The following is a 22,028-nucleotide window of genomic DNA, read 5'->3' as shown; positions in this document are numbered from 1 at the left end:
TGAACAAAACCTTGAAATGCCAACTCACGCCCCTTTGTTGGCGATTAGTTGAAACAATGTTCAAGATTAAATTACCCATTGTTGGCAACAAGATATCAACAGCTTCGGTAAATGAATACCATTTGTGTCGATTTTGGAAATTCCACGTAACAAGCTTATATCTATTTATTGTTACAGGACCATTTATTGTTACAGAACCTTAGGTTTTCAGATACATCGTAAACAAACATTTGATAGAGTCGAAAAGTCGATGCAGAAGAAAATTTGAGGTATTGTGTCATTATAGTGACATCAGTTGGTCAAAAAAAATATAGCAAAATGCCTGATGAAAAATCAAAAAGCAACCATAATATATGGTACAAATTTAGGTAAGTTACCATTTAAAATAGAGAAGGTTTCAACGATAAACCTTAATATTTATTTCCAGTTTTTTCTGGTCAAGGCCAAAAGATGATGCGAAAGGTAAATTTAGCACTATAGGCTACACTAAGAAATGTCATACAGTTAGATTTGTGTTTGGATTTTGCAGCGCAACCAGAACCAACAAAACAAAATGATGACAGCTTTCAAGGCCAAGTTGACGGTAAGTTCACTTAATGCTATAGTGTAAATAAAATATACACTTTAAATTCACTTGCGCGCAATGCTGGCTAAATGATTTAAAAACTAAGGGCCTTCTTCTATTGCACTTTCTAGACTAGGGCGAGGACAGGAGGGTCCGCAGAATTATTGTTCATGTTACGTCGTTAGGGTTAGAGTTTAATCCATCTCTGCACGGGTTAAATTTTCAAAGACAGCGAAGCACGTTCTATTTGTGTACTTAACACTAAATGCAGCTGAAAAGTCATTAAGTCTGTATTAACGTTATAGTTTTGTTTATGAAGAAAGTTTCAAGTAACCATTTACGAATCTACCCGTCTCCACGGGTGTGTGAACGATGACAATAACACATGACGTCACCCACGCCTCGAGCCTTATTTATGATTTGTGACGTCAGTCAGGTCAGCTCCATACAATCCTGGAGCTATCCGAGACCAACTGCGTCATTTTTAACTGATGGTGGCCAAGGCTCTTGCCCAAACGTTTTGAATAAACCATGTCAATGTTTTCAACAGTGCATAAAACGCGTGCTATTACGCGTGCTCGTGCTATTAACTGGTATAATCTTATAGAAATACTCTACGACAAGCATCCGATAACCCTGGGAGATTTGTTCAACCTTCACGGTAAGCTGATGTGTGTTTATTATTGCCACTGAAAACATGTTTTATCCAATATTAAAGGTGATGATGATGGAAGTGAGTTTTATGACACCGATTCATCAGATGATCAACCAAGTACAAGAAAAACAAAAACTGTAGTTGTAGAAAAGGAAACTGTAGTGGAACAAACTAAAGTAAAATTACAAACATCCAGACCCCAAACAGTCAAACATATGCAGTATGGACAAAAACAGAAAGTTACAAAACAAAACGTCCAACAAAGAAATCTCCAGAACAAAGAAGAAGTGGAAAATGACCATGACTTGTTACAAAGTACCACCGCTGACTCAGCAGAAATGGAAGAACAAACTCCAAGAAGGAAACCAAAGTTTAAAAGCAGCGAAGTGGAACCCGCCATGAAACAACAGTACATTCACAAACAAACGGAAAGAAGAAAATTTCCACAGTTTCAAAATGCAAAAAACAATTCAAGTAAGACAGAATTGTCAAATCAAAAAAAGATGGACTTAGAAAGCTTTCGTGAAGAAAACTGGAAATCGGACGAGAACCCCGTTTTCAAGAACAAGCAGCAAAATATTGTCAAATTTACATAACGATTAGCAATAAACCGAATGGGTTTTCAACCCCCAGTAAAGTCCAGGATGAAAATTACACGTTCAACAGCAGTTGGCGACTTAACACATAGCAAGAAAACAGATAAGGTAAAAACCCAGACAGAAACAGTCTTAAAAAAGAAAACAATTACAGACGAAACGAGCAAAATATACCGAGCTGTATGGAAGGCTGGACCACCTCCACCTTATCCCAATCTTGCTAGAGACAGAAAGTCGATTTTCGCTAAACAAAAACACATTGTCCAACAAGCGAAAAAAAACTACAACGGAGCGCACAAACGCACTGTCTTGCTTCCAGTCACAGTTAAAACACAGACCAGTAACAACTTGCAATCGAGTCATGTAAAAGCTGATACTAAAATATATAAGTCAGTTCAGAGTACATCGCCTCAAGTTGGACAGACATATTTACCTGAAGTTATGTCGACATCTGAAATATCCGATCCACCACGTGTGCAACATCCAGCTGACCGAGAAATTCACCAACAAGAAAAACAACAGAAAGTCCCCCTTGGAAAACATTTAACCAAATCTGTTGAAGAAATACAAATGACAAAACAAACTGCAACGCCTTCCACAAGTAAAGTTTCTGTGAGAAACAAGGTTGGAACACAGACAACAAAACTGGCTGAAGATGATAAATTCACAACGACATCCGAAGTCAAAACTACTGTCGATGTGGAAGAAAAGAAAGAGGAGTTTGCAGAAAGTAGTGACCTTGTTTCCTGTGAACCTCGTGTCCAATCCGATGAAGGTCGAACTTTCGCTGCTTCTATTGAGAATTTGAAAGATAACAACCCAATGCTTCAGGCTGACAGGAACTCTATCCAACCTCATCAATATAAAGAAAATGTAAAAGAAAATATTGCTGACTCGCCAAAGCCAATCAACGAAAAACGCAAAGTCATTAAAGAAAGGCCAGATGCGACTTCCATCGATCAATCAAAGCTGGAAGTTGTGCAGAGTACTGAAAATACTTTCGATAAATCTCAAAACATAGAGAGTTTGCTGAAAGAAAACAAAGTTATCAAAACAACTTACGAAGAAACGGTCGAGTATTTCGAAGATAGCCAAGAGTCCAAACTCAAAAGAGTAGAATCAGCAGAAAAACTAGTGAAATTTCTTCGTTTGAAAAGCACCGAACAAGATACAACCGATTTGCCTCATAAAGAAACTCCAAGTGATGAACCTCAACAAATACAGGACAAACAAAAATATACCGAACTGATAGAAAGGTATACAAAATTAGTAAAAGACAAAAAGTATGAAGAGGCCAAAGACGCGAGATCCTCTCTGGCTTTGTTAGTTCAGTATAAGATGAATATTAGCACCGAAGATTTGGAAAAGTTCGCCTACAAACTTTTACGCAATGATCGCTACTTTGACGCTGTCGTTTTTCTTCAAATTTGCTCAGGTTTGTTGGAAAACGTTGCAGAACGTGACTTGGATCCAACGATGTTCATGGAATATACAGAAGACGTCTGAAATGATGATTCTTAAGCAGCCTGACAGCAAAAATCTTATAAGCACTCACGTGATTCCGATCTTGCGTGATTTATTGAATAACATAACTAAAGCACGAAGCATTGCCGAAGAAGACAGGCTGAGTAGTGTCACGTGGTGTTTGCATCACATCGAGTATAGTCAGTATATTGCTGATGACTTGTTGGGACGCGAAGGGACATTAAAGGAGATACTAAATCTATTAGAAAGCACATACGGCGAGGACGCACCGAAACAATTGGTGTACGGTTACACTTTAAACAACCTCGGTTACACATATTACAATACAGGACGGTACGAAGAAGCAATGGAAATATTCACCCAAGCATTGGAAGCAAAGAAAAAAGTTGAACATGTCGAAAACGCCAGGCGACACCAGAAGGAAATAGAAAACAGTTCAGCGCAATTAATTGAGTTAAAAGACAATCTCCAATGCCTCAGTCTTTTTCAACAAAAGGTAAAATCAGTTTGCAGTCAACTTTACTCTTTTATATGGTTAAAAATGTGTTTGTGTAACGTAGGAAAAAGTCTGTGCTACTGTTTCTGAGGAAAAAAGCAGCATTCAGCAAAACGGATGCCGAATAAATGTTCCTCAAAAAGCATTAAACACCGAAGTTGAAATTTCAATAACTACATTGTTTGAGGAAAATGAAAAATCAGTGAGTCACGGGTATTAAAAACAAATCAACAAAAAACATGTTAATCGATGCGGTATCTTTTGTAAAAAAAGCGTTTAGAATAGTTCGTTTTGATTTTTTCAGCAAAAAAACATTCGAACAACAAGAAAGTTTAAATGCCACAAATAATCACTGACTGTTTACTTGCAGACTCGCATTACTCCCGTTTTGAGATGTGAACCCAGTGGACAAACATTTAACCAACCTGTTAAAATTATTTTGCCAACCAACTTTATGAGAAGGTTTAATAGGCAGAATGTAGAAGTATACGTAAGTGGTCAATCATTTATTTGATGAATCGGCGAAACTTTAGTATAGTTGGTTTGGTGGAATTTTAAAACGACCGATGTTTTTAGATTGAAAGCAGCGAAGATGGAATATCGTGGGAAGAAATTGATTTACTGAAGCTCAATGACAGCAACAAACTAATATTTGAAACGACACATTTTTCCTTGTGAGTGATAAGGCCATAAATGGTTAGCAAGACTTACTGTTTTAAAACTGGAATATGATAACAAACTTAACCTAACACTAATGTTGGATATATGTCTATTTTGGGGCGGATTTTAAATACGAGTTTTAAAGCCAACAATCTTTTAGCTTTCGTGGTTTTGTCGACAACATCAAAACTAAAATTGGACTCTTGAAAAAGAAGGTAATGCTGTGTCACGTGGTCGCTGAAATCGGTCTCCTCACCTGTAAAATAGTCGACAGTGAATACAACAACAAACAAAAGGATGAAGGGGTTTTAGTTCACGAAGACAGCTTTACAATAAGGTACCAATAAATTATTTTGATTGTTGTGATAGTTTTCATGTTTCGTTACAGTTTCTTTGTTAACTTTGACCGTGTAACTTTGCACAATCAAGATATTAAGTAAACCGGTATTGATTATTTATTCAAAGGTATTTGTTTATTTGTTCAAAGGTATACATAGCTATAACAAAGGCTATTTATTATATTCAATAAGTGTAACAAATCTTTACCACACATAGTTTCTGAATGAAGTTTCGCTGCCTGCTTGTTTCAGATATCAGGAAAGGAATGTTTGTCTGTTTTTAAAAAATAAATACTACAAAATTGAAAGAAGTACACAGAAGTTAACAGACATATGGAACCGTCCGGTCGTCTCCAGTTCCTTTCTTTGTGCCCGGAAAGGTGGGGCAGTCGCAGGTAAAGATCTTAGAACGGAGAAATTTTCTTTTCAAATTTATAAAGAAAAGAGAAGAAACAAGGATCAGAAGCAATCTTTAATAGAAGGCTTCTTTTACCTTCTGTCGCAAAAAACGGGTGAGAGTTTTCTTTGCATCAAAACATTTTTGTATAAAGTTAAGTTGATTTCTTTGGCAAATATAGACTTAAATTTAGCAATTCTATTTTTTCTCAATCATTTTTCCGAGATATATGTAGGTTACACCCAGTGGTGGGATTCAGCCGGTTCGCACCGGTTCTATAGAACCTTCTCACGAAATTTTATGAAATTAGCGAACCGGTTAGCATTACTAGTTAGTGTCAATGGATTTTTTTGTGATAGAAAGGACTGACAGAAAATTTGAATCCCACCACTGGTTACACCTCTTTATAGCGTTTTGTATGGCATATAACAATTCCCTTTTTTGTATTTACAGCGAACAAACAAACGTTTATTATTCAACATGCAAAAGACGCACCTATCGCAACGGGTCGCGATGTAATAATTAACAAGTATTACAACAACGTCCAACCGCAGGTACTGGCGAAAAGAAAATTCGACACAGGCGTATTTTACCTCGATCTAAAAATGGAATCCGGCATTAAACTGTAGTAATGTTGTGTTTATTATAGAACGAATTTGATCAGCAAGTTAGTCGGGCATCCTGTCTTGTTATATGGTAGCATGAAAAACTTCTGCATTGTTAGAACCAGCGCTAAACAAAAAATCCTATATTAACCATAATTTAACAAAATATAACGAAATTTGTGTCGGCCCGTTATTCAACATGATTATCTGTGCCTTACAAATATCTAGTAATTTATATCCTGCTCAAAAAAATCCTCTGAATGTTTTTGCAAAGATTAAACCACGTAGCTTGGAAAATATTGAATAAATCCAACTTATATTCTGTGCGCAGAACGAGAAATCGCAATCTTCGCCGACCCCGTCAAGAAATTCAGACAAACAGAAAACGTCGGATCTCCCTTCAGCTGAAGGAATTTCCTAGAATTTAGAACCCACTTCAGGGTTAATGGCATCTTCCAGAATACTCTTTACTGACGTAATCTAAACATTTCTGCTCTATATCGTTCGTTGAATTTCACTGTTACAAGACAACGAATGATTTTTAGCTCTGTGTTGGTCTGGATCCATAAAACTTACATCTGAAAACAATGTCAGTGCAGGCAGTCATGACATTTATTTCAGTAAAACGCAAATAAACTCCGTCTAACGATGTTACTACCATGTGTTGAATATTACTATGGAACTTAGCTATGTCTTTGCATATCGTAATGCGTAAAAACCAGCGAAGTTGACAAACTCTTTCACAAGCAGTAAAAGCAACAAATTTATTGACACATCACAAACATATGTATACTCTAACGGCAGCAAACGAGTGGCTAACTAAAGTAACCAGTAATATTCACTTGGTCACCAGCTGCAGGACATTTTCTTCTCTGCCACAGAATGTACAATGAACAGGCACCGACAATATTTCAATTTGTACAAACCATGTACAAAATGAGTTTAAATAATATTGCCATCAATGTAAAAGAAAAAAAAATCATTTTATTTAGTCTCCTCCGAGAGCTTGACCTGTACCCCAAGCATAACCCCCACCACCTCCATCATTATTTTCCCGACGTCGGGGTTGTGGGGCTGTCCCGAATCCACTAACCCCAGACCTTGTGTTAGGAAAGTACCTGAACCTATAAGTATTCACATTTGTATTCACATAATACTCATTATAACACAGACATTAATTTCCAGTGTAAAAATTTAGATTATTACTAACAGACACCCACACAGCTTTAATAGAAACTTACAGAAACTGAGGGGTTTCCAAAAATGATACACCTCCAAAGTCAATTGGATATTTGAACTTCAAGAAAAAGTAGAGATGTCCAACAAATATCCCCAACAGCTCGTGCATGCCCCTGTAAAAATTACAGTTAAAACTTAAACTGTTTTCGCAAATTTCAAACTCCTTTCCTACCCTCCTCTGATGATAAGGTTGAATGCAAAAAGAACCCAGGGGAGGTATGCAGCCTGTAATGTTTTTTTTGTGCATTTAGAAGTGAAAGTTTATTCTTAACACATTAGGTATACTTAATATTCTAATTAGTGTCGCATTCATAAAAAAAATTGTCGTACATACTTTAAATCGTGTCCCAAACCAGAAGGACACTATTTGATCGCGGTTGATTTGACACCATATGTACAGAGCAGCAAGAACAAGGAGTTCAAATATGATCTAATGACAAGTATTTAATACTTGATTAAACTAATAGAACACTTTTTAATATCAATGTTCAAAAACTCAAATACTTACAGGGATACCAAGGGCAAGGGCAAGAATCTTAAAACAAGGGAAGTTAAGGTAAACCAAAATATACTACAGCAAAAAGCTCAACATGAAGTTTATATAACTTATAACCGATGGTTAATAGATATGTATGAAATTTAGTATGTAAAGGATACAACAGTAGTGGCCCAGTTAAAGAGCAACATGAAAACATAGTCTGCCGGTCGACCCGTAAAGATACCTACAAATACAGAAGATAGTTTGATAAATTTTTAGCATGCAAATAACATTTTTACAGTTCCTACCAGTTTCTAGTCTTGTTGAATAACTATACAAAAAATACAATGTGATCAAGTAGTGAAATCCAGTCATTGGAGTAATGGGGTAATATACTGCAGCTGAGACAGGTCTCCAAATCTGAAATGTTTTTTCCAATTAGGTTTAACCGGCAATTGTGATTATTATACCAAATCCAATCGATGTTAAATCTTATGTTGGGAATATCATATAACAATTTATTGCGGCAAAATTTAGAAGCATCAAGCTTATATATCTATATATACATATACCATGATTTACACCTGGGATTATACAATAGGCAATTCTGAATATCAAAAGCATTGTTTAGATGCCTTGAGAAATTTTGTGTACAGTAGAAAATTGCCAACAAAATGACTAAGATGCAAATTTTTCAATTATTTTCACACATATACCTGAAATCCTTTTATAAAACTGGTATAATCCAATATTAACCACATCGGATTTAACAGCCCAAACTTTCCAGCAAGTGGAACTGCAACTGCTGCTGTGAACCTAACATACAAACCATTACTAAGACATAGATTATTCTAAAACTACAAACTTTTACCAGTATCTGGTGATCCTTGGTATGCCTCTATACCAATCACCCAAATCATTTTGTGACATGTTTGATCCAGTAGGATGTACACTTTAACTACACAAATTATCTTGAAAAACAAAAATAGCAAAACTAAATGAATAATAACCCAAGATTTACATATAGGCCTACCATATTACATTTTATTCACATGACAAAAAAAAATATTGTTAACCTACTCTCGTACATTAAAACTTGTCATTAAGAAAGGTGTGGAGATAAAATTTACATAATTTTTGTGTCTAATATGTTTAATGCAAGGCTAGACAATAAATATAAACTTTGGAATACAATCACTCTACTACTCAAACCACAACACACACATCATTGTGGCAAGTTTATTGTTGTTTTTTGAAAAAGGACACGTAATTGATTTCTTCTTGCAACCTTTCCAAATCGCTATTGCCAAGTATTGAGTCAGACAAAATTAATATGACTTGCAAATTTTGACTCAGCCAAAAGCATGTCGGACAATGTTTGAAACGTTCCTAGAGTTATGTAATATTACATATAATTTTAAATAAAGAAGATGTGGTTGTACAAAAGAACTCTTTTTTGCCTAAAAGCATTTTGTCAGAATTTACAAACAACCATCAAAATCATGGTCGTTGTAACGAAACGCGTATTGACAAAATTTCAAGCGCACATAACATCGCCGTTTCTTATCATATTTCACTGATATTTTTTAAGGTTGTACACATCGGTATACACCAAAAAAAATTCCAATATTCAGACATTTTCATCGCAGATTAGTGGTTTACATTTACAATTTTTAATTCGTTTCTTCAAACTTTCTGCTTCAATAACGCCAGGTGGCCTATAAAATAAATGGTAACCGCACATAACTAAAATACAACTTAATTACCAACTTCCTTCAACAAAATATTTTAAAGTTATAATTAAAATTGCAGTTTAATAAAATTCTTAGTCAGCAAAATGTTTTTTGACTAGAAAGACTAACATGCAACGAATTCATTTACTTTTATTTGGTGTACTGTATTATGGTATTTTATTACCACTTATGAAATGATGTCATGGTTACATCACGATCTTAATTATATCAGCACCGGCATGCTAGTGACTACCTAAATAAAAGAATACAGTTGGAGTAGGTGGCCCAGCCCAGCCTACTTAGGACGTTATACAAAATCTTATACTTGCACACGGTGTCTAAAAATGGTCGACAAAACATCGTGTAAGGTTAGGAGTTCTTAACATATTTCGAAACTAGACCCACGCTGAAGGACACGCAAAGAAAAAAACACAAACAAATCTCGACTCCGAATCTGCTTATCACTTGGCAGAGAGGCAGTGCTCTAAAATATCGGAGGGCCTCGACGGGTTCATATCCCGTGTACAAACAGCTCGGGAGTTTTGCCCCTCCGGGTGGTATTCGTATTGGCCGACTCTCCGTCTATTATCATACAAGTAAAGGAAATATGTAACTCCGGACTTCGTCACCCCGGCCAACAAATCCAAATTTTTGTGGTCCTACGAAACTTGCCTATCCGACTTTCTTAATCACCCACTGATGATCATCACTCGAGTGAGTGTAGAATAAGTGAAGTAATCCTGAATCGGTCTTTGGCGTGAACAATGATTCCGCGACAAGAAATCCCGTAGTAAACTTAAAACTTATTTATTATTTGCCAAAAAATACTTACGTTTTTTTAGTTTAACCACATTTGCGTAGTTTGTAACTATATGACTTTTTTCCATGCTGCTTTGTTAAAAATCAGAACTTGGGCATGCGTTGTACGCATGATTGGAATAACTTAAAGTTTTAGGGTCTTCTTTGGTTTCTATACATATGTAGTGCAGCGACAGTGTATAGATGAGAGGTGTCCGCACAGTGTATTTTTACTCCTGCTACATTCCTGTTGTCTCTAATGAGTAGGCCATACTGTTATCATATGGTAGCTATATCATTGATCTCTTGTAAACACTAAACTTTTTTATTGAGATCGGTCGGTACCGTCGAGCCCTCAAGGGTGGAATTGGGTGGAAAAATTGTGTCGGTGTCAGACATTTTTAAGGCTCCCTGGAACCGCATATTATTTTGTATGGGAATCATTTAACGATTCAATTGGGTTCTTCTAAGCTCTGTAACAGCATGAATTTGTGGTTATTAAATGCTTCATTGCACGAAACATACGGGTAGGCCTATGTTTGTCTCCGTTCATATCTGTTGTTTTTTTATAGCCATGTAAGTTACTTGCTTTTTTCTTGGTAAAGACCAAACACTACAAATGTAGGTAACTCGCTATGACCTTTCTGCAAGATAATCACCAAACTTCATAAGCATTTTATGACATGAGAAACGTTCCTGTTTTAGTGGTTATACCCATTTTTCGTATTCATTTCCTTGTCTTGCCCCTTTTGGATCGCAGTTATTGGAACTCGAATAATGCCCTATTGTGTGTTTGTTGTAGTTTAGCAGACAATTAGACACTATTTCATGATTAAACCCCCCTTTCCCCACAATAATAGAGTAATAGAGCAGTGTTCCTCAACCGATCGAATGGTTTCCTCTACACAGTGTAAACAATAATTATGCAAGGGCGAATGAAAGGGGCATACTAACGATATAAGAAGCGAATTTAAAGTTTATTTATTTTGTATCCAACGTCGGCAATTTTATTTCTGGAATTTGCATATATAATTGACAAAGCGGAATTTTTCATAAAAAATCAATGGGCAATCTCGTGTTGTTCAGCCGAAATCTCTCGTAAGACATATTTTTTCGGGTGTCTCTAAAATGGCATTGTAGGCATTTGAGTCTAGTCATTGACAGCTTAGACTCAATTCCTACGATGCCTAGTCTCAATGCCTACGACGCTGCATCAAACTTTATATTATTCTTTGTGTATTGTATTTACGCCGCGCATATGGTATTTTGGGGTAATCGCTTCACTTCTGCCTGACATATGGGTAAATCTCTGACATATAGAAAATCGGCTTTGGGTTTAAATAATCAAATCGACGTTTTTAATAATCCCGTCCATATTAGTATGCTCATTTCGACTAGGCCTACATTATAAACATCGCCAGCACGGCCATAAACTAAGGGTAGAGTGAAAAGAGGAATAAGCTAAGCGCGGTCTAAGACAGAGGGAGAAAGAAACATTACGCAATTGAAGCATAGCTTTCGTCGCCGCATTTGACGTTATTTGTTGTGATCCAAGGTATATGTTTCGTTATCGTTTCATTTTGATTAAAACGTCGCTAAGGTAGTCCTTGGCAAATGTTTTAATAGTCATAGGAGTCATATGGTGTGTTTTCTTTTTGCAAACGTGAGTCCCTGCACAATTTGGTGACCCCGACGTGATTTTAACACGCAACCTTCTTAATTATCATAACAGCGCAAGTTGAATTGTCGCTATTTTTTATTTGTTAGATTATGTCGACGACCAACGTTTCCAGCTTTCTTCTGGGCAATCATGAACAGATAAGTAAGGACGCGGAAAAGTTGTCAAAGAAGCTTTTCTGTGACCGACTACCAGTGCACATTAGAATGATCCTAGCACCAGATTATAGGAATTACCTGCAAAGGAGTTGGCTGACAAAGCTGATTACATAACCCAGATAGTGGAGCCTATAGTAAGTTACAGCCAAGTAAGACCGCGAAAAAGGAGGAAGTTTCGAGCCATAATAACCTTGCCGCCAATACGCAAATAATGGCAATATGGAGAGACGCCTTCGCGCCGTAACAGAAGATTTGGATGCAATGCTTACAATGTGTTTTTAGAGGGACCATATTTTTTCCTGGCGGTGGCAGCTTTGACCAGTTCCACGTTTGGTATCTTTACCATTTGTCAACAACTTTTTGTCAATTTGACAAAATATTGAAAATATCCGTTCCGCATGACCAAACAGCCTTTCAAATTTATGTATGACCAGAAGAACAATAGTGTTCTTCTTGGTATGACTCGATGAGCAACTATTAATTGACTAATTAATGCAGCCTGCGTTCCCACGTTAAATGTTTACAAATTCATTTTGTAAAAAAACAAATACAAAAATGCACAAGATGCGACTAAATCGCAGTTAAGTTTTTGAACTGCAAACAATTATACCACACCATATAATTTTTTATTCGTTGCTGGTACAGAACAGGGGAGGGGGTATGAAGTACAAAAAAATACCGCAAGTGTAGATTCGGTTAAAAACCTGAGTGCAATTATTCAAAAAAATCTCGAACTTTTTTTTGCAACATCTCTACCAAACCAATGCAATTAGTTAATCAATGGGAGTTTTAGTGACTCCTATTCCATAACCCTGCATGTTGTAGATGTGGTAAATTGTTTTGTATTTTAGGAGTGTAGTCCTAAGAAAATTTAAGACTGATTAAGTCTACAGTGCCCTTTTTTCGGTACACGCACATTATATTCATAGAGATTTCTAAAATTTTGTATTTGTTATTTTTAAGAAGTTGTCTAATAGATCCCAGCAGACCATGTCAGGAGATGCTGAAAACATTAGTGCAGAAGAGTTTGAACAGTATGACAGGCAGATCCGTCTGTGGGGGTTGGAAGCTCAAAAACGCATCAAGAAAGCAAATGTTCTTGTAGCTGGTTTGGGAGGTCTTGGTTCAGAGACAGTCAAAAATATTGTTCTGGCGGGAATTGACTCCATAACTTTACTTGATGATCGACTTGTCTGCGAAGAAGATGTTTTCTCTCAGCTTCTCATAGTACCAGATGATGTGGGAAAAAATGTTGCTGAAGCCTCAAAGCCCAGAACCCAAGAGTTGAACCCTAATGTTAGAGTGATAGCAGATGCTGACAATATTGAAAACAAAGATGCCACATATTTCAAAAAATTTGATATTGTGTGTTGTACCTGCTGTAATGTAAATACAAGGATAAAAGTGAATAAAATCTGTAGAGAACAAGATGTCAAGTTTATGTGTGGAGACGTGTTTGGATTTTATGGGTATTGTTTTATCGATCTAAAGAAGCATGAATATGTGGAGGAAGTGGAAGTTAGAAAGCACAAGAATAAAAACGTTGAACAACCTCCAAGCAAAAAAATGAAAGTTGAAAAAGAGACCATATCTGTACTGAAAGAAATCACTAACTGCAGTTATGAAGAGTCTCTGATGGAAGATTGGAGTAAGCGGAGTCGAAGGAATCTCAGGCAGTCTTCACAGGTGTTTTTTGTTTTGCAAATTATGGACAAGTTTTATAAAAAGTTCAACAGAAAACCACAGCTCAATGAGGATGACAAAACTGCACTGAATACTATAAAAGAAGATGTGTTGGAGAAGTTTAAAGTAAAATCAAACTTTGTCAACAACAACTTTGCACAATTTTGTTGTTCTGCTTTGAGCCCAGTGTGTGCAATTGTTGGGGGAGTGCTTGGACAAGAAATTATAAAAGTAATATCAAAGAAAGATGCTCCACATGAGAATTACTTCTTTTTTGATGGAACAACACACACTGGAATAGTTGACAATATTTCATGCAAGTAAACTAATTTTACATTTTTGTACAATGGGGATTGCAGTATGTGACATTTTCTTCCAGGCAGTGGCAAATGTAATAATATATGTGCATGAAGTTGTTTTGGAATGCAATATATTTCTCTGCCATGTAGACTGTCAAAGATGATTACAACGTAATTGGTTTAAACAAGTGAGCATTTCTACGCTTTCAACCCATGGATTTGGGCCAAGTACAAAATATTTATTAAAAAGTAACGCCTCATTAAATATTTTGTAACATGTTGTTTTAGTTAAAAAGAGAAGGGACATAATTTGACAAATGTTGTACTTGTAACACAATGCCCTTCTTTTCCTTGTGGCTGTTACATTTAACATCATCAACAAAATATTTTCTGCACAAAAGTGCACATTTTAAATCATTTAAAACTAACTGTTTATAATAAAAACAATGTCCATGGAAAATGTTTTCCAATCAGATTTATCATTACATAATGTCTTTGTTATAGCTACACCCATATCAGTGACAAGCAAGAAAGCACTTGTGTTTATCACCTACTACTGCCAGAAGTTGTGCTCTTTATCATAGAACTAAGTTTCACATAAAAAACTCGTAGCCTGACTGTACAAAGTTTTGGAAGCTGGTATATATTTTATTGTTGAGAGTTATACACAATAGGCGCAGAGATATAGTTTGTCAATTGCTAAGCCTTCTAAGTGCATTAATTTTCTTGTCAATCAATTATGACATAACTTGTTAACTCCGAAAGAAATAATGCCATGTCCAGGAAATGTGCCAGGCGGTATAAAGAATGTTTTCTGGACCTTAAGTTTATGGAGAGAAAAAATGATGACAAAAAGGAATTGTACAGGTTTGGTCGATTGGGGCAATTAAATTAACTTTCCTTTTTCAGCAAGAACAACACCATAAATGACGTATCACCAAAAAACTGAACATACATTCCACATGTAAAAACAGCACACAAACTTTTAAATATACAATATAACGAACTCTGATTTTACAAAAAGTCTGGAAACAGAAAATGTATTTATGAAGAATGTAAATTTGCTAAATTAGACTTATTACAGCATTTGTAAATTGAGAAAGTTCAGGAAAAACATTAAAACAGGATGTAAACTTTTGAATTAGTTGGAAAACATCTATAAAATCTTCAGGTATTGATTTTTATGTTATAAATCTTAAACAATGCCCAAACATTTACAAAGGCACAGCAATTTGCTGAGAGTACGCTAAAAAAAAACGCTTGCATAGCTCTTTTGACTTTTATTTACTTTTAATCGTACAAATAAAATTAGAAAACATTACAGTGTTTTTTGTTTATATGCAACTATGGGAGATGATAAGCTTTAAAATCTTGAGTTGAGTGTTTAGTAAGTGACCAAGGCCAAAACATGTTTATGTAACAGAAGTTGAGAATAAACTTCATGTTCATAATTTATACCAAGCATCTGAGAACAGAATCATAACATGTACAAATTTTTATAACTACATACATAAATTCACTTCTCATGAAAAATAAGCTTTGACTGCACTCAACTATTTAAGTGCCAGGATTTAGTTAACAGTTACTGGCAGTTTACATAATAAACCACATCAAGATGCATACTGATGAAACTGAAAGCACAATACAAACAAAGAAGAAGAAAAATAATCAAACTTTATTTTCTGCAGTAATACTTTCAGGTGCTGGAAAAAACTCTGGTTCTTCCACTTCATCACCCATTTCTGTCACTCCCAATGGATCCTAAACATTTTTTTCACATATTTAAGGATCTAGGCCAGATTAAAATTACAGCAATATGAAGGATTCATGGTAATTAAAATGGTTGTAATGTTAATAGACTGGTACATTGACTGTGTATGCTTGGTATCAAGTAATACATTTTTGCCCATTTATGTTCAGCAAATGTTAGTAATATTTATCCCGGCTACACTGGGAAACAAAACACAGAATTGTTCAATAAAACAGAAAAAAAAACTTTCACACCTGAACATGTAATTTTTGCTTGGGCGCAGATTCTTTCCTGTCAGAATCATCTAAAAAAATATTATTATTATTTCTGTACATTTTGTTATTACGTAAGAAGTTGTTTCTCTGCATAGCAATCCTTTTTACCAGGTGTACAGTTTTCAACAACATCAGCTGGTGGGAAAGAATTACTGCTTGATTCAACCTCCTGAAAGTATACGGAATAATGATTGTATGCTGTTTACTATTGCAAATGAACTGTTTTTTTATTGGTGTAAAAATATACCTTTGTCTGTGAAGATGGGTTCAATTCCTTGTGCTTTGCAACAATTTGAGTAGGAATAGATTCTTTGATGTCTTCACTTTCTGCTATTGAAACAAAATGGTTTGGTGCCTTACAAGTTTTACCACAATAAATTTAGTTCTGGTGAATAAAAGTTCATATATTCATTTTACCTTCCGTAATTGGTTTATCTTCACTTTGAATTTCTTTTTCTTCAATCGCATCAACATTATTTTCAGCACCTACATTAGCAAGCATTGTTAACTTTGTAAAATCAACAAAACAGAGAATTGTAAATAAATTTCAAATTATACTTGTGGTTTGCTTTGATGACATTGCTTCCTCACATTCTGTTTCTTTTGTGTTTTTGTTCTGGATATTAACAATTTAATTATTGTATAATATGCAGACAGCCAAGTCTAACATTTACTGAAGTAATTTTTATTGCTTTTCCTCATGTAAACAAAATCAACTTTTACGACAGCTGAGTATAGGTATTTTGGGGGGCTCAAGAAACAACAAATTTGAACACAAACACTTGCTTTTTTCTTGAAACTTTTCTTTTTTCCTTTAGTACGTTTCCTGTCAGTGTCTGCACCTCCATCTCCAGATGATCCCAATGCACATGTCACTTCATTTTCAACCTCAACCTGTAGTTGACAAATATGTGTTTCCAGGTAACTCTCCGCAATCCAATATAAGTTGGAAAAATAAATAAATAATCTGAGACTAAAATTGAAGCAATTGTGTGGTTAAACCAAGAAAAAGTGTGTTTTTACATATATATAGTGAAGCAACAAGCCTCTGATTTACGTCAGCAAATTTTAATTTGGAAAATAGATTTCATTTATATAGGTTACTATAAGCATCGTCAGTTTCTTCTTCAAACAGTCAGTTTCTTATTGTCTTGTTACCATTGTTTTTGCTTTGCTTTTCACTGATCGTGAAAGAGAAGATGTTGTGGAAATGACACTTGATGTACGCGTTATATCTGCGAAAATAAAACAATACTTAGTCATGAAATTCACACTCAAAAACCTTTAGATCTGAATATAAATTTACAGTAATCTATCCTTAGTTATTTTTTCATAAATTTTACATCAAATCGATCAGGTCAAAAAGGTTGCAAACATTTCATAATTTTTTTTTCATATTTAGGCAGAAGAACTTTGGGTGACTCATTAAAACTTTAATGTGGATCAACACTGACCTCTGGTGGTTGAAAGTGATGCAGAGCTTGCCGAGGCAGGTCCGTTTATTGCACTAATGAGGGGAACAACCTCAAAACCAGGTGGAATACTAATTTGAAAAGGCAATGACGCCTCTTCGTTGGCTGCTTCAGCTATAAAAAGAATGGAACAATATTAGCTGTTGACCATCACTGTAATCTTTTTGCAAAAGTTGAAAAACTAAAAAAATTGGTCAACAAGATTACTGGTAAAAGTTTGTTCAAACCATTAGGTTAATCATACTAACACAAGTATTATGGTTTAGTCTGAATGAGAAAGCCAAAGCTAATATGTTATTGATCTTTGGCTTTCTTATTCAGACTAATTAACTCCAAGTATTGTGCATCCTATTATGGTTTAATCAAGCTATATAAATTATTATTAATGAGGATGCAGCAGCCACGAAAAACTAGGCCAGAAATGATAAGAAAATAAATTGTTTGTCATTTACATGTATGTTAAATTACAAAAGAATAATTTGGGATGGATATAAGGAACACTGACTGTCACTTTCAGTTCTTGATGTTGAATACCTGCTGTGTCGACAGATTGGGAGTCCTCTTGCTCACCATCTTCATACACAGCTAAAGAAGTGTCCCCACTGCTCATAGCTGATGGTGCTTTTCTTCTTATTGCCCTTATTTGTAACAAGGCTCTAAATGACTGTCGACATATAGGACAACCACTCTGTTGAAACCGCAGCTGGTTGGCTGGAAATAAACAAGCAGATACATAAAGTTAAGGGTTGTGCTTACATTGAACTAAATAAACAACTAAAGGCAACAGAGGGTTAACAGTTGCTAGGTGATGGTATGTTCCACCTACGTTTGTACCTAGTATGATTACCAAATAAATGAAAGCAACAGCATTGTAACTACAGTGTTAACCTGACAAGTCAAAACAGTGGCCTGATATGTAGCTCACTTAACAAAGCAGAAAAAATGTGACAGTATATTATTACTGCATTCAGTTACATACCACATGTGCTGCAGAGGCAAAGGTGTTTGCATGGAAGTATAATTGTGTCTCTCATATCAGACAAACATACAACGCATTCTGCTGACTCATCATCATCATCAACATCATCTTCATTATCCACTGCTTGATAGATTGGATCTTCACCTTTTGATAAAATATACCAGGCATAAAATATTATCTAGCTACTTCAAATTAGAAGGAAATGTTTTTTCGTGGGTTTGTGGCCTTATTATGTAACACTCACCATTGTCAGGAAGTTTGGTTTTATTTTCAATCCCGTAGATTTCTTGAATAAGGTAGCAAACTCCATTTATCTAAAGATGTGATAAACACAAATATAATTTGATAAGAAAAAAATAATAACAAGAATGACAGTTTGATTTGTTTTAAAATTGTTGTATATTTTGTTCGCAAAGGCTGAAGCTCTGCCACACAAAAACTAAATTTTGGAAACAACTTTGGTATATTGTACTTACAGCCTGTTTCTGTTTTATTGGCTTTATTGTCCAGGATTCCTCTGAAACCTGCATCACAAACAAAAAGTTTCCATTATGTAATTCAACAATCAGTCAATAAAACACATGTTACAACGCAACACACGGCTCCTATTTAATTATTAACCAGGTCACAAGCAGTCTGAATGGAAATGATTAACTTTGAAAATTAAACCAGTTTTTCTAGCTTGTATGTTTTCATGACCAAAACACTTACGCATATTTTGACCAATCCCATTTTGAATTAAAATAGATTATGCCTTGATTTATACTTTAATACAACTTAATTTCTATGGTAAAAAGCAAAATAGTTTTGCGCATATAATTTGATTTGGGTGAAAGCCGAGCCGATAGCGCTATTGGATCCCAAACAGTTGTTTTGGCCATAGTGCGCTCAACGTGGTTCGTCTGTGTTGATTGTTACCTAGTTTGGTAACCAACATATCGGCGATTGACCGAAAGGTACCACAAAGTGGAAATCTGTGTGCCTGCTAGTCTACCAGCCAGCACAGTGCCACATCAACAGCTGCACTGATGAGACCTTACAGGTCGAAACAGTGCGTGTATACACCCTGTCTGCAGCTCTCAAAATAGTTTTATCGTTGAAAGTAAATTATTTTATCTAAAACAAGCCATTACTGCCAAACTTCCAGCAAAACTGCACCTTTTCAAATGTTGCATATGTAATGTGACTGTGGCCATGGAACAGATTGTCTTGGCACTCTGTAGACACTTGTATAGCAATTGGGATGTTGGTAAAGTCCCATGTTTTCTAAAAAAAAAGAATCATAATTTTTAATTTTCCACTTAGACATGTGCCACAGATATTTCCCTACTTTATAAATTTATTTTTGAAAACATATGCCAAAAGGAATCTAGCAAACTTTTTGATTTTAGGTTATCACAGTGTGTTCAGCAACCAACACATCAATATATTTCTTCAGGTTGTCTTTAGCATCTAATACAGTGGTTTCAAACGGCGGGAATTTTAGGGTTGTTGGTGATTAATTAGACAGCACCAAAATATACAAAAGTAGTTGTTGCATACAATTCACTGTGTTATACAATTATTGACAATTGGTCATGCTATGCAGGGTAAAAATGTTATAAAAGTATAACAGATATAGTGCAAATGCATTAACTAAATTCCCAAATTTAAAAACCTAAAATACTAGTGGAAAAAGGGATTCCCTTCAAACTAAAAGTGGGAAATGAGATTAAAAATTGCTGGTCTAATAGACCTATGTAGTGGCCTACACTACATTGACTTACTGGTCTGTCTTTGAGGTGTAGAGTAATAGGATTGATGATGTGATTGGTGACACAGAATTGTTGATTACAGCCAGTGTTATAGTGTATTGTGTCGCTCTGTTGTTTTGTTGTAAAACTACAAAAAATATAATACACATGTATTGGATAAACAATGGATTTTACACAAAAAAGTGGTGCTTCTGTTCAGTGCCTGTTGCTGTCTTGTTTACCCCTGCTGCATTTAATTTTTTACATTACTCAGTCAGACTGAAGTAATTATCACGGAAAGATACTTTTGCAAATAAGACAATATTCATAATACCCTGTTCCAGTTTGACAAAAAAAAAATTTTTTCCTTAACAGTGCAAAAACATTGACAGTAAAGTGAATTATTTGCCAAGTTTAAAAAAACACTGCTTTTGCATTTCCCCAAAAACAAAAAAAAATTTAATTATATAACTGATAGCATACTTTACAACTTTATTCTGCATTTCCTCTGAAGCATTATAATAAACAGTGATGGAACAAGGACATTCTGCATCAAAAGTGAACTCCATGTTGTACAGTGGTTCACCTTGAGGTTGTTCGTTGGTTGTTTGGCTTTCTTCGTTAGTTTGAATTATGTCATCAGGTTTTAATGTGGGATTTGAAATTCTTACAAAAAAAACAGTCTTTGTTTGAAAATATTTTTTTTACACGTCTTTATTTTTTTACATAAATATTTTGCACATTTTAAAGTTTATTCAGTTATGATAACCACTTATACCTGATAAGACGCAGTGTGTCCTTGCGAATGTTGACTAAACATTTAAGTGCACGAATCGGTTCATTTCCACTTGGTAAATGGTAAGGAAACTGAAATGAAAATTTCAGGTTTTCCAGCAAAAATTGTTTACTCCCTCAAAGTAAATGAGGCAAATTTATAGTTAATGGTTTAAAAAGTTTGAATTGTTGAGAGAAAACAGGAAAAAAAGCAACATGGCACAGTTGAATCATTGGATTCATGTTTATACAAATAGTATAGTTGGATTGTCTGGCAACATAAAACAATGTGCGAATATTCTTGATATTTTAAACTTCTCAGTAAAAACTGAAACAGTATTAATATATCACAGGTAAAGCACATGCATGATATTTGCCTGGCAATTTTAATTGAGAAATTCATTGCTCCAAAAAGTCTGGTAAATTGCTGAATAAAAAAAAACGGAATATTTTCAACAATATTTACATTGAAAGGCTTTGGTCCAAGCATATTTAAATCTGTGTTGTCTCCAAACAAGTACGCCTCAGGCTGAACAGTGTCAAACTTTTTGCCACCCATAAAGAAATGGGATCCAAAGTAGGAACCTATTAAATAAAAGCAATACAGTGGGTAAAGTCTACATAAACACTGCAAACTTTGCTAAGTCATACTTATAACACTTAACAAATAACTACCTACTTAAAAAAAACATTATATGAGCTACTAAAAGACATTAACAAATTACTAGCCTGTTGGAGGTGGATAAGTATAAGTTTGAGCATCATTTGTGTCTATTTCCTGAACCTCATCAGCGTTTCTGCTCCAAATGGAGCCCATGACTACTGTCTAAATACGATTGGACAAATATTTTATTGGCGTATGTTTCCAGTTGGTCAATGTGACAACCTAACGAGAATAAACAGAAACTTTAGGTGTATGGCCACCTGACATATTTCATTTTATAAAATCGTCTTTGACACGTTACAGCAACCACGAACCAGTGAAAATTACAGACGACCGCATTTTTTGTTATCACATCACTTAGTAACAACTCTTTCTTTTGGACATGGAACAAAAATGAAGTAAAAGTAAAGTCTTTGTTTGGACAATTCAATAAATAATCCCATAGCTGGCCAACTTGCCTGCATTCTTTGCAGTGTGTTTATTAGAGCGTGAAAGCATTCTCATAGAAATAAATGCAA

General features: G+C 35.1%; 4 protein-coding genes across 5 annotated transcripts; 2 read left to right on the top strand and 2 right to left on the bottom strand.

The window, feature by feature from the left end:
- Positions 1-3,323: 3,323 nt before the first annotated feature.
- LOC145907116 (uncharacterized) lies at positions 3,324-6,218 on the top strand. Its single transcript, XM_082994551.1, has 8 exons — positions 3,324-3,797; positions 3,862-3,999; positions 4,168-4,287; positions 4,374-4,471; positions 4,618-4,794; positions 5,048-5,307; positions 5,646-5,746; positions 6,129-6,218. Exons 1-8 carry the CDS (start codon positions 3,324-3,326, stop codon positions 6,216-6,218), a joined length of 1,458 nt encoding a protein of 485 aa, XP_082850677.1.
- A 187-nt stretch (positions 6,219-6,405) lies between these two features.
- Positions 6,406-8,529, bottom strand: LOC145905735 (derlin-1-like). Its single transcript, XM_082993010.1, has 9 exons — positions 8,386-8,529; positions 8,231-8,330; positions 7,823-7,934; positions 7,694-7,758; positions 7,545-7,571; positions 7,371-7,466; positions 7,209-7,261; positions 7,039-7,149; positions 6,406-6,921 (listed from the first exon to the last, which is right to left on the bottom strand). Exons 1-9 carry the CDS (start codon positions 8,442-8,444, stop codon positions 6,786-6,788), a joined length of 759 nt encoding a protein of 252 aa, XP_082849136.1. The 5' UTR covers positions 8,445-8,529; the 3' UTR covers positions 6,406-6,785.
- A 4,317-nt stretch (positions 8,530-12,846) lies between these two features.
- Positions 12,847-14,252, top strand: LOC145906082 (SUMO-activating enzyme subunit 1-like). Its single transcript, XM_082993464.1, has one exon. The coding sequence runs from the start codon at positions 12,872-12,874 to the stop codon at positions 13,886-13,888; it is 1,017 nt and encodes a 338-aa protein (XP_082849590.1). The 5' UTR covers positions 12,847-12,871; the 3' UTR covers positions 13,889-14,252.
- Positions 14,253-14,496: 244 nt separating this feature from the next.
- LOC145905681 (E3 ubiquitin-protein ligase MGRN1-like) lies at positions 14,497-21,932 on the bottom strand. Of its 2 annotated transcripts, none has more exons than XM_082992946.1 (19): positions 21,576-21,932; positions 21,313-21,431; positions 20,851-20,939; positions 20,556-20,738; positions 20,106-20,220; positions 19,498-19,605; positions 18,816-18,863; positions 18,584-18,653; positions 18,340-18,483; positions 17,895-18,071; positions 17,343-17,474; positions 17,047-17,123; positions 16,675-16,782; positions 16,447-16,504; positions 16,306-16,374; positions 16,136-16,218; positions 15,997-16,057; positions 15,868-15,917; positions 14,497-15,624 (listed from the first exon to the last, which is right to left on the bottom strand). In XM_082992946.1, the coding sequence occupies exons 1-19, from the start codon at positions 21,661-21,663 to the stop codon at positions 15,532-15,534; spliced, it is 1,872 nt and encodes a 623-aa protein (XP_082849072.1). In that variant the 5' UTR covers positions 21,664-21,932; the 3' UTR covers positions 14,497-15,531. The 2 variants fall into 2 exon arrangements, with proteins under 2 accessions (XP_082849072.1, XP_082849075.1); XM_082992949.1 differs by having other exon boundaries at positions 16,136-16,215.
- Between the last annotated feature and the right edge of the window lie 96 nt (positions 21,933-22,028).

The sequence above is a fragment of the Ascidia mentula genome, chromosome 6, assembly GCF_947561715.1.
Source record: "Ascidia mentula chromosome 6, kaAscMent1.1, whole genome shotgun sequence".
NCBI classification, from domain to species: Eukaryota; Metazoa; Chordata; class Ascidiacea; order Phlebobranchia; family Ascidiidae; genus Ascidia; species Ascidia mentula.
Note: the sequence above shows the minus strand (reverse complement) of the source record. Positions and strands in the feature narration are given on the sequence as shown.

What these genes read in the sequence shown, in the direction of transcription:
- LOC145907116 (XM_082994551.1), top strand. Translation starts at nt 3,324, where the DNA reads ATGATGATTCTTAAGCAGCCTGACAGCAAAAATCTTATAAGCACTCAC. An exon ending in TCAGTCTTTTTCAACAAAAG is followed by an intron (nt 3,798 to 3,861) that starts GTAAAATCAGTT and finishes TGTGTAACGTAG; the next exon opens with GAAAAAGTCTGTGCTACTGT. An exon ending in GGCAGAATGTAGAAGTATAC is followed by an intron (nt 4,288 to 4,373) that starts GTAAGTGGTCAA and finishes CGATGTTTTTAG; the next exon opens with ATTGAAAGCAGCGAAGATGG.
- LOC145906082 (XM_082993464.1), top strand. Translation starts at nt 12,872, where the DNA reads ATGTCAGGAGATGCTGAAAACATTAGTGCAGAAGAGTTTGAACAGTAT.
- LOC145905681 (XM_082992946.1), bottom strand. Translation starts at nt 21,663, where the DNA reads ATGGGCTCCATTTGGAGCAGAAACGCTGATGAGGTTCAGGAAATAGAC. An exon ending in TTGGACCAAAGCCTTTCAAT is followed by an intron (nt 20,940 to 21,312) that starts GTAAATATTGTT and finishes TTTTCATTTCAG; the next exon opens with TTTCCTTACCATTTACCAAG. An exon ending in GACACACTGCGTCTTATCAG is followed by an intron (nt 20,739 to 20,850) that starts GTATAAGTGGTT and finishes TTTTTTTGTAAG; the next exon opens with AATTTCAAATCCCACATTAA.
- LOC145905735 (XM_082993010.1), bottom strand. Translation starts at nt 8,444, where the DNA reads ATGTCACAAAATGATTTGGGTGATTGGTATAGAGGCATACCAAGGATC. An exon ending in TTCAACAAGACTAGAAACTG is followed by an intron (nt 7,759 to 7,822) that starts GTAGGAACTGTA and finishes CTGTATTTGTAG; the next exon opens with GTATCTTTACGGGTCGACCG. An exon ending in AACCTTATCATCAGAGGAGG is followed by an intron (nt 7,150 to 7,208) that starts GTAGGAAAGGAG and finishes TAATTTTTACAG; the next exon opens with GGGCATGCACGAGCTGTTGG.